General features: G+C 33.8%; 2 protein-coding genes across 2 annotated transcripts; both read left to right on the top strand.

Annotated features, from left to right (window-relative positions):
- The first annotated feature begins 2,944 nt into the window (after positions 1 to 2,944).
- LOC134234143 (uncharacterized) lies at positions 2,945 to 3,923 on the top strand. The gene is made up of 2 exons (XM_062716237.1): positions 2,945 to 3,354; positions 3,765 to 3,923. Exons 1-2 carry the CDS (start codon positions 2,977 to 2,979, stop codon positions 3,921 to 3,923), a joined length of 537 nt encoding a protein of 178 aa, XP_062572221.1. The 5' UTR covers positions 2,945 to 2,976.
- Positions 3,924 to 5,504: 1,581 nt separating this feature from the next.
- LOC134233791 (uncharacterized) lies at positions 5,505 to 6,278 on the top strand. The gene has a single exon (XM_062715836.1). The coding sequence runs from the start codon at positions 5,517 to 5,519 to the stop codon at positions 6,201 to 6,203; it is 687 nt and encodes a 228-aa protein (XP_062571820.1). The 5' UTR covers positions 5,505 to 5,516; the 3' UTR covers positions 6,204 to 6,278.
- Positions 6,279 to 15,582: the final 9,304 nt, after the last annotated feature.

The following is a 15,582-nucleotide window of genomic DNA, read 5'->3' on the forward strand; positions in this document are numbered from 1 at the left end:
AGAAATAAATACTTCATATCAAAATGTTGCTTGATATTACTCGTATGCATTCGCCTAACAAGAATACTTCTATACCAAAACGAGTGTTTTAGCATAAAAAAAATGACAAAGGGTCATTATTCTACGGGGTCATTTTTCTACAATGCACACGGAGAAAAACGACCCCAAGGCCATAATTTCTACAGAAAAGTGGGTGATTTTTCTACGTAGAATATTGACCAGGGGGTCAAATTTCTACATAGAAAAATGACCCCCGGTCAATATTCTACGGGGGTCACTTTTCGTCGTTACACCTGCGTCTACTGCGACACGAGACCTTGGTTTATAAGGTCTCATCCAAGGCACCGGTCTCCACATCCCACAGTGGGATTCGAACCCACGACTCCTTCCTTTGCGGTTCCAATGGATGAGAAGAGGTAGAAATGAAGAAATGAATTGTGAAATGAAACAATTCACTGCTTAAACAACATTAATAACTATCAAACTTTTTTCACTTACACTAAACACACATCTCATGAAAATGGACTACAATATAATTCAATACAATTCGATTTTAATTTGGAATGATTACAAGCAATTTAAAGAATACGCTGCATTAGACTGTTTCAAAAACTTTTTTGTTTCGATTCAATCTTAAAATTAATTAGATTTTTTTTCCAATTTATAATATTTCAATTTAAGTAAGCTACCTTTAAGTGTATTATTAAAAAAAAAAAAACCCTGTTTAATTCACAGAATAGAGGTTGCATCTCCCGAGATCCAGCTTTAAAATGTACAATTCTGGCAACACAACCACAGATTCCAGCTTCAACATTACAATATATACCTATTGCTCCTTACGTCACGGACTATTTCGTCAGTGCGGAGAGTTATCAAAAGACGGTGGTTAATGAACCCAAAATATTACATAGTCTGGTGTCCTCTGAAGGTATGTTATGGCATTATCGAATTGATAACATTTTGTCAATAAAATATATTTCAGGATTTATAGTCTTCTACGTTTTAAATGAAAGATAATATCTGGTTTCCTCTAATGGTATGCCATGGCATCATCCAATTGATAACATTTCATCAATGAAAATATAAAATTATTTAGGATTTTGTTTTCGTCCTTTTTAATGTAAAATATGAAGTTTAATTGCAGAACTGAATTAGAATAGCATTTTCTCAAGTTATTAATTAAAGTAATTATTAAAAAAGAAAGAAATTAAGAGAGCATTCTTATCTTTCTTTTAGATAAAACAGAACAAGTGTCAGACTTTGAACTGAAATGTGAAACGCTAACCGATGTAAGATAAGAAGATTTATTACAAAGTACTCGCACTCATATCTACGAAAGCCCAGAAGGCTCATTCGAGATTCAAGTTTCGAAATACGAGATTCAAAATTCGAGATTCGAAATTCGAGTTTCGAGATTCAAGATCCAGATTAACCAATCAAAAGGCTCATTCGAGATTCGAGGTTCGAAATACGAGATTCGAAATTCGAGTTTCGAGATTCAAAATCCAGATTAACCAATCAAATGCGGGTTCAACATTTGATTACTCCCCTTCATTATGTTTTATCTATCAATAAATCGTTTAATATATTTATAACAAATGAGTCATTTGATTAAATTACAATGCAAGAAAGAGTGTTATATATATTAGAAGGAAAGTTAAATAATCATTGGATTTTTGATCAGCAAGATATACTTCAATTTATATTATGACTTCTTAAATATTAAATAGTATACATGTATCTATATATCAGGAATATATATATTTTTGAATTGTCTATTTTATTTAAAGGGTTGTTGACATAATAATTAAGTTAGAAATAGTGTCTAAAGAATAACAAAATCCCAACCCCTACCCGCAACACCTGCCCATTTTTCTGACTCTGAAAATTTAAAACTTGAAAGGCAATGCAGCCTTGATAAATATAAACCGCGTTGGTTTTCCTAATAGATGGAATACATAAAAATATAGCTTTTTTTAATTACTTATCTTCATCTAAGGCTTTGATTTCTTAAATTAATTAACAATTATATATACAATACAGATTGCCAATATGAATGCTGCAATTAAAATGAATGCAGCATTCATTTTATCTTATATCAAACAGTAGATTAGTCTAAATTAGCTGCAGAACTATAGCGTTATGGTTTTATATTTTAGTCTCTGACCATAGCGTTATGGTCAAAGATTAAAATATACTCGTAAGGCTTATAAAGCTACAGTTCGATTCAGCAGTCAAGTCTCACTGCACAAATGTAACCTTTATAAATGTAATGAAATATAAATTCTTGCATTGCTGTACAGTGTAGAGACGATTCATGATATTTCATAACTTATTATATAAATCAATAACAATATTCTCCCTCAGCAATGATCTGATAGAAAAGTCGACCTACTTACACCGCATGTCAACGATAAGACAATATAATATTCTATATATACGTATTTACTGTGTTGTTTAATGAGAAAAATAAGATTATTTATGTATTTTTCAAGATGTAATATAAATTTTATTTTTAGTTCGTTTTAATACATAAAACATTTTTTTTTGCATTATCATTTTAGCAAATGGTCAAATTGTTATAAATATAATCAACGAATTCTTGATAGTAAAAACATAATAAAGGGAAGTAATCAATGTTGAACCCATTTTTGATTGGTTAGTATGGATCTTGAATTTCGAAACTCGAATTTCGAATCTCGAATTTTGAATCTCGTATTTCGAAACTTGAATCTCGAATGAGCCTTCTGGGCTTTCGTACATATCGTTCCGCGTTTGACGAAACAAAAAAATATTTCAGAACTCTCAAAACTATTGGTTTGCAAAGACAGGCAATTTCAGAAACTCATACTTGGCAAACTGAAATGCATTATCTGCAGGCTAGACATCTCTGTTTTACCCTTTGGAGATGTAAAAAGCTGTCTTACGAATTTAACGAAGAGATTCCTTAGAGACACCGTTGAAGAGGATTTGGAAATGTGGTACGAATCGTGTTTACCGATAATAGACATCATCGCAATTTCTATGCTACAGTTTTGTTTTCGAAACAATGAAAAGAAAGACATTGAGAGCATTGTTTGCAGGAGATGCAAGAGAATTGATGAGTTGTATACGAGACTGAGTTCAAAGAGGAAGTTAAAGAAGACTCAACCATGTAATTTCTCTGGATTAAAATGTGTAGCCTTATTTGCCGGGGCTCTTTCCTCTAGCTTTCACTTAAGTAGACATTCTCGTGTCATTTTCGAAAGATGGGAGGACGCTTTTTACTCAAAAGAACATGCTGAACACCTACTACATATAGAAAATCAGTCCTTTAATGAACAATTCATGGTATTGTTCGCTTTTCTCCTAAAGGTAAGACAGACAGCTATCTGAAAGAATTTGGAGAGAAGATACATGTAATTAGAATAAGTAGATACTGATGAATTATGCACAGTATCACCGTTACAATCATTTGATCGGAAGTACATAAACATTACAAAATCTTAAAATAATTGAAGTTCATTTTGCTCCGTCCTCAATATAGACTAAATCAATAATTTTATTGCACATAAGTGTACAAGTTCTATTCTTGAAGGTGTTAAAAACTTTTTCCTGCAATATTTTTTCGCCAAGAGTTGCATTGTTTGATAAAGACATCAATAAATCTTAAAATTTTGTTTTATAATTTTTACAAGGTGTAATATTAGTTGAAAAAGAAGCATTAATTATGTTGATACCGAATGCTGATAGACACCATTATCTGTTTGCTTTAATCATTTCAGCTGAGGAGCAATGCTTCGGTTCATGATCAGTTCTCAAGGTTTGTAAAACAGTTGTTTCTCCAGAGGAAACCCGATAAGAAGTGGTCAGAGGTACAGCACCATGTCTTGGCCGAGATTACCTTACGTGGAATCGGTGCTTTTCTTTGTCATTGTAAGTAGCAACTAAAAGCTAAGCTCGATTCGTAAAGGGAAAAAGTTTTCTGTATCCGTCATAATCCTCCTTCTCCTGTCCCTACATAAGCCTCAACCTTGTTCATGAAAACAATCAAAATCAGACCCAGAGCAAATTGGGACCACTTAAGTCATTAAAGGTTGGATCAGGTCCTCTAGAGAAGGAAACATCCCCTGCTGAACGGTCACACCTGCCATTTGCTCCTTGTCTTTATTAGAAACATGGAAAAATCCGTTGACAAATGAATGTTCAAATGGTCTTACAATAAGTATTTTAAAACGTCAGCCAGCAAATTTTGACTTAGTGATAAATTGAATATGGTGACAAGCTCATTGTTTCGGTCAAGAAACTTGCGAAATGATGACTTTAAACGAAACTGTAGATATTCTTAATTCATTTACTTGCTTGTTATAAACTTATACCCAATATACTGGTGTAAGGATATAATGCTACATATTTATTTATAAAAACCGTCGAAAGAAAAGTAGTTCATTAATTGAGTGTATACTGTTTAACGTCCCTCTCCAGAATATTTCACTGATATGGAGACGTCACCATTGCCGGTGAAGGGCTGCAAATTTGGGCCTATGCTCGGCACTCAGGGCCATTGAGCAGGGAGGGATCTTTATCGTGCCACACCTGCTGTGACACGGGGCCTCGGTTTATACGGTCTCATCCGAAGGACCGCCCCATTTAGTCGCCTTTTACGACAAGCAAGGGGTACTGAGGACCTATTCTAACCCGGATCCCCACGGGGTAAGTTCATTGATAATATACAAGTATTGACTTGGTATGAGTGGGAACATGATTTGTTGGACTCGAAGGGCAAAATTTTCACCTTCAAGTCCAACAAAGCATATGCTGCCCGAATCATTTGTTTTGTTATACCCTTCATCTAATATTTAATCAATGCACTCTGCATTATCAATTAGTTTATATGGAAAAAATTGGCTTCATCAATAAAAATAAAGCAATTTCGTTGAAAGAAAAAAAATTAATAATGAAATTACATCACTAAAATTATTTATCACAAAACATACGCTTCCTGTGTTTCTGTCAGTCTGTGTTTCAACTGTTGGACTGTAAGGTCGGTCAGCAATGAAATTGTTAGACCAATGTAAGAAATATTTCTTTTTTATTAGTAATTAATCTATAGAAAGATATTCTAAAGGGTATAACAATACATTCTAGACATCAAAATGTCTCATAGACCATAGCAAGTGTCTTCTTCTTCTGATGCACAAGTTCTTGAATAAATCCCGCTTCTACTAATTACGCTGAACAACTGTTACCCCATCGGGTTTCCGATAGATCTGAAATTTTAACAACCATCGACGATTCTTAATTCATTCTGACAAAGTCCCAAGTCCACTTTTTCTGTTTATCATGTTTGGCACACCTTCTGGATTAATGATTTAAAATATTTTCATGAAAGAAACCCTAAGTTTAAAGAATGTCGTTCCCTTTTTTGGTCCCTTTAAAATGATTTTAAGTTTTATTTACTGAGGAAATTTGTTATAGACTGACGATGTCCTGTTTTTTCTTTAGCTAAGGCAGAGAAAGAAATCTGCTGGAGAAGGATGGCCGGACACAAGAGTTTCCTTCCTCTCCCACAGGAACTCTCCAGTCATTTCTTCTTGGGTGATAAACAACTTGTCAATGCAATCATCCAATGTCTGAACATCTCCGAGAGATCTTTGCTGGAATTTACTGAAACGTACATTCAAAGTCACGTCAGTGATATAGTCTTCCATCATACAAAAAGGGAAACTTTGCCTAAAAAGAGTGATCACTCATATTGGTCTATTTGTCAAGGGCGCATCAACAAGTACGAGGCAAGCATTGCCATATGCGTTCCAGGCATATCAATGAGTTCTCTTCAGGATACAAAGATGGAATGTAAGATAAGGAACGACATGCTAGAAAATGATTTTAAAATTCTTTTAGGACTACAAAAAGGTGAAACTCATATCAACGTCGTTAGACTACTGGCCTACAGTGACCTAAAGAATTCCCTTCCTTTCTATGTAAAGGAGTACCACAGAACAGAAATATTAGATAAACTTCTAGAAATACGAGGACAAAAAACAAGATTTCCCGTCCTTTGGTTAAATAATCGTTTAATTGAAATGTTGAGCGCCCTCAAATATTTGCACGGCAAAAAAATCATCCATCGTGATATCACACTTCGGTGCTTTCATCTTGCACGATTCTCAGAAACCGAAGAGGATGCAGCCGTTTTGTATGATTTGAATCTTGCACGTTAAATAGACCCCAGCATGACAACGACTTGTGATCAGGTAGCAGGTAAGATGACAGATATGCAGGGAGATGGCATTCCTATTCGTTGGTCGGCTGTTGAGTCAATCCTTTTAGGTTACTATGACGCCAGATCCGATATTAGTATGTTTGGTCACGTGATCCACGAGCTGTTCACGTACGGATGTGAACCATTTACAGATCATTACAGCTCTACTACAGATGATATCATATCAGGGGTATGTATTTTTTTATGTGAAACATGAACAGGAAAACTTGGGTTTAAACAAATTTTCGAACTTTGATGATAAAAATTGCTACATTTCAAACATTATATATATGACTCTGAAAACATCCAAAGACATGTCCCCTCACCGGTGGCACTGTATTCCCTATGACTACCACAAGTTAGCAATCTCTTGTTGGAGGACAGACCCAAAAGACAGGCCATCTGCCGAGGAAATCTTTAAAGATATGTATGCCGTGTTAAATAGTATTTTTGCACAGCTGAAACCGAACAAAAATTTCTGAAGTATGATAAGCTATCAAAAATGAAACATTCTTGCAAATTCGACGAAATTTTGTTTGGTATTAACAAAGTACTGGTCGGGAAAAGAACACGATATTCTCATGCATATTTATAAAGGACTGACGTTTATTCTGGCTCTGCGCATGTGCGCGGGAAAAGCATCGCGGGAATCATCAGGTCGAGGAAAATATTTTTGTGACGTCTGTTCAGTGAGGAACACAAATAGACCAATCAGCCCAATGAGTTGCATTTAGTGCATTATGGGTTACATGAAATACCACATGTGTTTTTCGAAAAGGCTAGTTTTTTTAAAGAATGGGTGGACTTAACTAGTTAGAAAAAATGCCGCAAATTTAAGTTCCATAAAATGTTAATTTTTTTCCATAATATAAGCCCCCCGATATCTTAACTGTGTATTTATGATACGGATGTGAATTTAAAATGCTCTTTTCGAGGTAAACTAAATAAATATCGAAGGCATGGTGCCTGAAGATTTGTTGAATATCAATAGATAATCAGAGTCACGCATTTTTCATCGTCTGAATACATAGTCTGCGCATGTTTGTCGGCTGTTCTTACGAAAACTATAGTTGTATATTGAACATAATAATGTCATATTAAAAGGAGAAGAGCCGACAAAGGTGCGCTCACACTTAATTTAACAAAAAACATGTTCCAAACAAACTTCTCGCTTCCATTGTTACGACTTCGATTGACCTGTTAAATATTACAATTCATCGTGTGATGTCCATCTGCGAGTGTACTCGTGGAAACAGTTACATTGTATTCTTCAACCTGACCTAGAAGTAAATCACTATGTTTGGTGCCGTTTCATTAAATGTTGTTTTAATTTTGCGTGTCCTCACATTTTTTTACAAAAAATCATAATGACATCGCTGTATATATTCCAAACACGTATTCAAATTTCTAGAGAGAGAGATGGAGAGAGAGAAATGTCAACAATGACACCGATCGATAGCCCCGCCTCCTATTAATATTGATAGCGCGACCTAAAAACAACTCCGGGTACATGTAAAATTCCGGAAGACGACACTAATGTATCCTTGTTTCAATTTTGATTCATGGCAATAAGGCATTGCTTTTGTACAAATGTTCTACCTAAAATAACCATGTATACGTCGCTCTTTCTAGTGGTTGTAATATATTTTGGATTCACTTTATTTTCAACTTGTTAGAGTAGTCTCAAAAAGATCCAAAGTAGGGCGTTAAGTCCACCCATTCTTTCTCTCGGAAAGACTTGATGCATTATGTACATTATTATCTACTTATCCTATGCTCATATTTGCATACAAATGATTAACGATGATGAAAGTTTTCCCCGCTCCATTGTACAGGTCCGTTTGTTTAGAGTTTCCCCGTGCTATACTGCTAGTGAAAAGACAATTGCACGTGATTATTCCTCGGTACAAAAAGCAACCAACTCTGAGGTGCGCTCACGTATTGACAATCCCTAACTCGCGTGTTTGTAGTAAGAACGTAGTAGACCATCATGTTTTTCGGTTCATTCACGAGATAGGACCATTGTTTGCTGTGAACATGCGAGACCACATCATGAATATTTCAATAAGAGGCGGCTTTTTATCCGACACGGAGAGAAAATAATTTTTACCAAAGAATATTTCATAACTTTTAAAAGTGATGGAGTGGAATTGTCTTATTTGCAGAAAGTATATAACTTATATAACTTGATGAGACTCCACATATATTTATTTCTTTTAAAATAAAACACTAATACGGCATATATATCTTTAAAGAGCTCAGGAGGTTAAGGGATAATCGAGCAGTGGGTATGTTTCGTACACAAAAAGACTTTTTCTGATTTTAGTATATTGAGCAAAGAGATTTAATTACTAGTTATTAGTAAAATTAATTGTTTTCATTAGAATTGGGTAGCCAGTACAGTCAATGCTGGCTGACGATTTTCATACCATTGCTCGATCATTATTTACACATTGAAGTGTCTATGGATTTTTTGTTTGTCTGATCATGACAAGGACGGCTGTGACCATTCGGCAGGGGATGCTTTCTCCTCCGTGACAGCTGATTCTTACTTTTCCACATTTTGAAGGTCCCTGTTTAAACTGCTCCAGATTTGTATTGTGCAATGGACGTTGAGCATGAATCCTATCCTGTTTATTATCTTCATTTTTCATATTGATAATTTAGAGCCACTTGGGGTTATTCATCATCATTCATGACCTTCGGAGAACCTACAGGGACCTCTGACATCAAAGGTGGATCAGAAGAAATGCACAAATAAGCATCCCCTGCCAACCGTGTGTCCCGTTCATTTTTTCATCATTTATCTTTTTTTCAAATCCAGTTTCAATGGGAAATATCAAATCCCATAAATAAGTTGCGTTCTTGTTTTTATATAAAGATACAGGTACTTTTTGGACTTTTTTTTTATCTGCATGAATTTTAAAATACTTTTTTGCTATGAACACAACATAAATGTTTCGTAATATAAAACAAGAAGAAATTTTTTGATAGTTGAAATTTATGTTTTTCTTTGACCTATTCTTTTCAACTGGGGAACGGGGAAAGGGGAAAGTAAAATATCATTTTATCTATTCGAACTATTTTATTGTATGAGACATATTTTAGAGATATTTTTATTGAATAATGATAAAAATGGGAAAGATTTCTGTTGAAGCAAAGGAAGGAATTTCCTAACCCCCCCCCCTCATCTAAGTGAGCATCAAAAGGAACGAGGTCATGAACCATGAAAGGGTACGTTAACGACTATTTTAATTTCAGCTCGATGCTTTACTTAAAAAATAAACTTCTTTCACATATAAAGTTATATATGAAATATAAATATAAATATAAATATAACGAACGGTATTCAAGCTCAAAAGTCCATAAATCAATACAAAATAGCCGCAGAGCAAACATGGACCTCTAAAACATCGGAGGTGGGATCAGGTGCCATGAAGGAGTGAGCATCCTCTGTGACCGGTCACACCCGCCGTGTGCTCCTTGTCATTATTTGGAAATAACGGAAACAAATCCATCGTCAATTCAGTGCGTATATAATGGACTAACAACTGGTATGAAAAACGTCAGTTAGCATTTGACTCAATAATAAATTGTATTTGCTGAGAACGTCATTTATCGACCATAGAACTTACGAAATGATCACTTGCTGATTTTCTTGTTTCAGCAACTTGTTTGTCAATAATTAACATCGTTTTAGAACTTGTTCATCCGTAGAACATGTTCTTGGGTAACGAATCAACTGAGAGATATAAACTCCTTTTGAGAGTGATGAAGGTATACTGCTGCATAAGTATGACAAGTTGACAGTTGAGAAGTTTGTCATCACTTTTATCGCAGAACTTGGTTGTTAGATAACCATTAACGTCTTTTTCAAGTAAAATATCCAAATATGAAACAGAAGAGTCAGAATCTGTGGTATCTTTTAGCTCAACGGGATATGTCGTAGCGACATAAGAATGGAAACCATTGTTAATTCACAATACGTCGTCGATATATAAAATCTAAATGTTGAGTTAAAGGCCACAGCAAGTGTTTTCTTCATTTCACTTATCAGATTTTGGACAAAGTCTGCTTCATATGAAAACAAAAACAACGGGTTGCAATTGGTACCCAAAGAATTCCAACAGATTGTTTGACGACCTGGTCTCCACATTGATATTGTCAATCAGAAACTCTGTCAACTTCAGACTACTTGTGAGTACAATCAGATTGACTTTTTAACAAAATAATTTTGCAAATGACCAATGATAAGGTAAATAAATTTACGAGTTCCATTTTTATTGAAAAAAAAGCAGCTGTCAACGATATAAAAAGGCATATAAACAAACCATAACGAATATTTCCCCCCTTTCACGCGCGAAGACACTTGTATTTTCTCTATTTGTTTATAACATATGCATTGTCACGATTTTTTAAAACATTATACACAGTAAAATCAGTATGGTATAGTGTGAGGCTTCTGTACATGACACATACCCATCCAATCACAGGTGCAAAGCCTTGTGTTCGCAGAATCCTGCAATAACTGCTTTCCCTTTATGATAATACGCATGACATTCTGTACTGTATATGTCTCTTTGCTTTTTGAACACGTTCAATTAAAATATATTTTAAAGAGTTTTATCTAAGATGGAATTTCCAATCTAAATTTAGATTTAAAATCCTTATACACTTGTATAAACACTACGTCTTGTCTGGTCAGATAAAATATAATAAAGGGACATGTAGAACCTCCACACGTAAGTTAAATTGTATTAAACGTCGAATAGTTTCATATATTTTTGTGAAAAAAATAGTCTTAGAAAGTTTTTTATTAATATTTATTTTTTAAAAATGGATATGTTCATTATGCTCTATAGTGTTAAGTCAAAAACTGGAACTAGGAAGTGGGCTTAGTATTAATATTTATTTTATTTTATTTTTTTTTTTCAAAAAAAGCTTTTTATCATGATTATGCTAGCTTTAATTTATACATGAATATTTCACAAGTAAAGTGTGACTATCTATATAAAGACGACCTAACAATCTGAATGTGGACACATCATGATCATTTAAGTTAAATTACATGGAAAAACAAAAACAGATACAAAATGTTTTGCATTGTAGTATATAGTCTAATTGTGCATGTGCCAAATTAGATTGAAATCAAACTAAAACTGTAGCAATGCAAAAAATATTTTGCTTGCAAGCTAAGGGCCTGTTCTCGCCTTAAAGAATGTAAATGGGTTGTTTCGATAGAATAGTACCAGAAATACGATAGTGTGATTATTTTAATATTACAAAATTAAAATTACCATAATTTCATTTAAAAAAAAGAACTGATTGATATGCTGTTTGGCGAAATAGAAACTTTTAGCTTGGGATCATTACAAAATGCGTGTTATTTAAATCACTTTTCAAAATTCTAGAAATCGGCAACCAATGTAACCTCTGCATGCCATATTTTAAATTACTACATTGTAGACACTTGGCGTAATATCTAAATTGATTACTTTAAAATTGAGGTATTCTAAAAGGTAAAAATAACACTCTTATAAATCCAGTTAACAAAACTAATCCCCCACAGGACAAAAACAGACAACTGAAAAACCATGGTTGAATCAGGTAACATGCAGGGGTAAGCATCCTCTGTTGTCCGGTCTTTGAGTCTTATGTGTTGTTAACTTTGTATATAAATGCTATTATCTGACAAATGGAATAGAAAAACGATGCAAGCATATGTTGTACTTACATAAAAAGTGATTATAAAGATCCTATAGAATTTGCAATAAACCCTTTACGTAAAACGCCTCAAAGATGTTAGCTGCAGTGGTGTAGCCTTCTCCAATATTCGTATACAAGAACAAATTGAGAGGTCAACATTAATGTAGTTAGTGAACTATATAGAATATAAAAAACAGACAATAAAGCAAAATATATGGAAATAATGAAAAGTATTCAAGGTCAAAAACCCATTTAACATTGAAGCTGAGCAAACACGACCTCAAAAACATCAGAGGTGGGATCGTGTACCATGGAGGAATGAGCTTCCCCTGCTGGCCGGTCACACCTGCTGTGTGCTCCTTGTCGTGATAGGGAAATAACGGAAAAACACGTCTGCAATTTAATGTGACTATAATGACCTAACAATAAGTATGAAAAACGTCAGTCAGCATTTGACGTAATGATAAATAGTATTTGCTGACAAGGTCATTTATCAACCATACAACTTACGACTGATGAGTTGAAAGAGGCTGCTGATATTCTTGTTTCAGTAACTTGTTTGTCAGTTATTCACCCCATTTTAGAAATTGATCATACGAATAGCATGCTCTTGCGTATCAAATCAGTTGAGAGAAATAAACACATAAACACTGTATGCAGATGCTAAATGTATATTGCTGCATGCGTATGAGAAGTTGATGATTAAAAAATTAAAGTTATAAAGATTGGTTGTTAGATTATCATTAACTTCTTCAAGTAAAATAAAGTAACTAACTATGAAACGGATGTGTCAGACTCTGTGGTCATTTTTATTTCAAGCTCACCGGGATATAGTATCGACATAAGAATGGAAATGACTATTGTTACAAATGTAATTGACGATAAATATTTTTCAATCGGTCCAACAGTTCAAAGAGATTCTGGTAGATTCAATCAATTATTACAGCCTAACACTTAAACTCTAGATAGTTATATGGTAAAGTGTAAATATTTGAAAAAAGTATATAGTTTTAGTATTCTGAGTTTATCTGACATGTATATTAGTATTATTGTCTACTAAATAATTTTGATATTATTATTTCCAGGAACTTATTTAATTTAACTTATTTATATTTCAGCAGTTTTATACTTATTTAAGGTATATTATACTTTAGAAGCTTTAGAATTATTTAGAAATTAATTAAGAATTATCAAATATAAGTTTCCCTTATACATGTACATAATTATAGTTATAAACTTTAAGAAGTCAGTGACCTATGAAGTGACTCGACAATGAGATTTCATTTGTCGAGATTTGGATGGAAATCTCTTTGTGGGTAGTGTTATTTTGGGGTAGAACTGTATGGTCATACAGGTCTTTGTGTCCATTAGGACAGGGTGTACTTTGGTGACTCCAGAGTTAATTTCATTGAGGGTGCATGTAATTCAAGGATTTCAGGACTGACACAGTCACATGTATTGGCTAGTTTTTAATATTAGGCATCCAGAACTTTTGACCATATTGAAGGGTCTACTACAACTCTACTTTATTCTACTTCTGCTATTGTTTAATAAAATTAACTAAACCAAGCAGCGATGTAGTTTTCATTCCAAGAACCATATTACATTTATTATGTAAAGAACATATGTTTGTATATTTATGTTTTTTTTTCTCTTTTTTCTTTCTATGCAGACATGTAGAAATTGACAATTGTAGTCATTTATGGTGAGAACCTCGTAATTGTTACAACTTGTTTTCAAACCATTTGTATATTATCTAAACAATAAAATATGTTCAAACCAAACCAATTGACAATACGTTGTCGATGTATTTAAACGTCGCGTTGAAGGCAACACCAAGTGTTTTCTTCTTTTCACATTTGAATTAAGATTTTGGACAAAGTCTACTTTAAATGAATACGAAAATAGGTCTGCTTTAAACGGGGCGCCATTGGTACCCATGGAAATTCCAATAGATTATTGGAGGAGCTGGTCTCCAAATAACACATAGATATAAGTATCGTCAATTAGTAACTCAAGCATCTTTTTAATATCAACCTAAGAGAATTTGTGCGCACAATCAGAATGTTTTTAATAAAAATAATTGTGCAAATGACCAATGACAAATTAAATTAATTTACGAGTTTCATTTTTATTAAAAAAGCAGCTGTCAATGATATAAAAATGCCCGTACTTTGATTTATGGTGGGGAATGGTTGCATATAAAGTTGAAAAGACGTAAGTTTTCATGCTGTTGTTTATGTTATCAAAAAATTTCCCAAAAGTTCCTTGAAATTTTCGAGTATCAGTATCTGATTTATACCACTTCTCGAATACATTGTGACACAGTACTCCAGTAGTTTGCTGGAGGTTTGTATAAACTATTGTACCTACGACAGATTAATATCAGGCGTCATTCATGAGCCGGGCTCAGTTTTAGATTCTTAACAGTTGCATTTGAATGGAGAAGTATGCAAATAAAATGTCTGTTTAGTTATTTTCTTTACTTAGAAATTGTTTTTGGATTTGCGGTCACGTCGCTTAAAATGATGACCCAGATTAAGAGTGTCTGGATAACCTGATGAAAGGTTTATCTAATGTTATCTAAATGTTTATGAATTTCAAATACAGGTACAATGAAGTGGTAAAATTTCCGTTCGAATGGAACGTTTTGAGCTATCTTTAGAACGTTTATTGTCTTATGACACGCCCATTTCTTTAGAAATGGATAAAACAATCAATTTGTTTATTCGAATACCTGTAGAACAGGCTTTCCATAAATATAGTAGCCAATCAAAATGACAGTCTAAATAAACACCAAGTAAACGCATGTTCGACCAAAACATGTGTTGTGGTAACTTCAATAGACATGATAACTTCAAAAATATGTTCATATTTGTTGCAATTTAGGTTTTAGAGCAAAGGGAGTTGTGGTACACAATTGCACAGCAAAAGCTCAAAGGCTTCTCGCGCAGAAACAGAAGTGTTCAAACAAGAATTTACGAATTTATGACCTTAATCTTTGACCTCTTTGATCATAATGGGTATTTCTTAGGTTAAAAAGAGGAGTAATGTAAAATAAATCATTACAAAAGCTCCAAAGCTTCTCGAGATATCATGCAGAAACGAAAGTGTTCCAATCAGGCAGATATACAGACAGACGGACGGACAGAAGACTGAAATTAACATTCCCCACTTTCAGTAAAAGCCGGGGAAATGCAGAGATGGTAGTGGAAGGCCGGGTTACGTAATCTAGGTACACATACTAGTATTTGAATAAATTGTTAATTTTCTTTATTGTAGATAACTTAAAGAAAGAATTATGGCTGAAAACAAAGACTACGACTACGTGTACGAGTATCCTGAGATAGAAGATCCGTTTGTCAGTGTAGAGACTTGCAAAGAAAGGGACAAACCAGAACCACAGATATTACAAAGTCTTATCTCCCAGGAAAATGGTGATGTAACTAACTATATAACATGCAATATTCTAGAATATTAGTATTTAGCCAACAACAAGTTTAATTCATAGCCATTTAAATGCAAATGACAGTTTTTTCCCCAATTTCTTTATCACACTTAACCAGCATACATTTTGTAGGAAACATCAAAGATTTGACTGCCGATGGGTTTATTTCATTTCTGGAAAACAA

This window comes from Saccostrea cucullata, unplaced genomic scaffold (genome assembly GCF_032062105.1).
Source record: "Saccostrea cucullata isolate Sc308-1 unplaced genomic scaffold, CSIRO_AGI_Scuc_v1 ctg1964, whole genome shotgun sequence".
Lineage (NCBI taxonomy): Eukaryota > Metazoa > Mollusca > Bivalvia > Ostreida > Ostreidae > Saccostrea > Saccostrea cuccullata.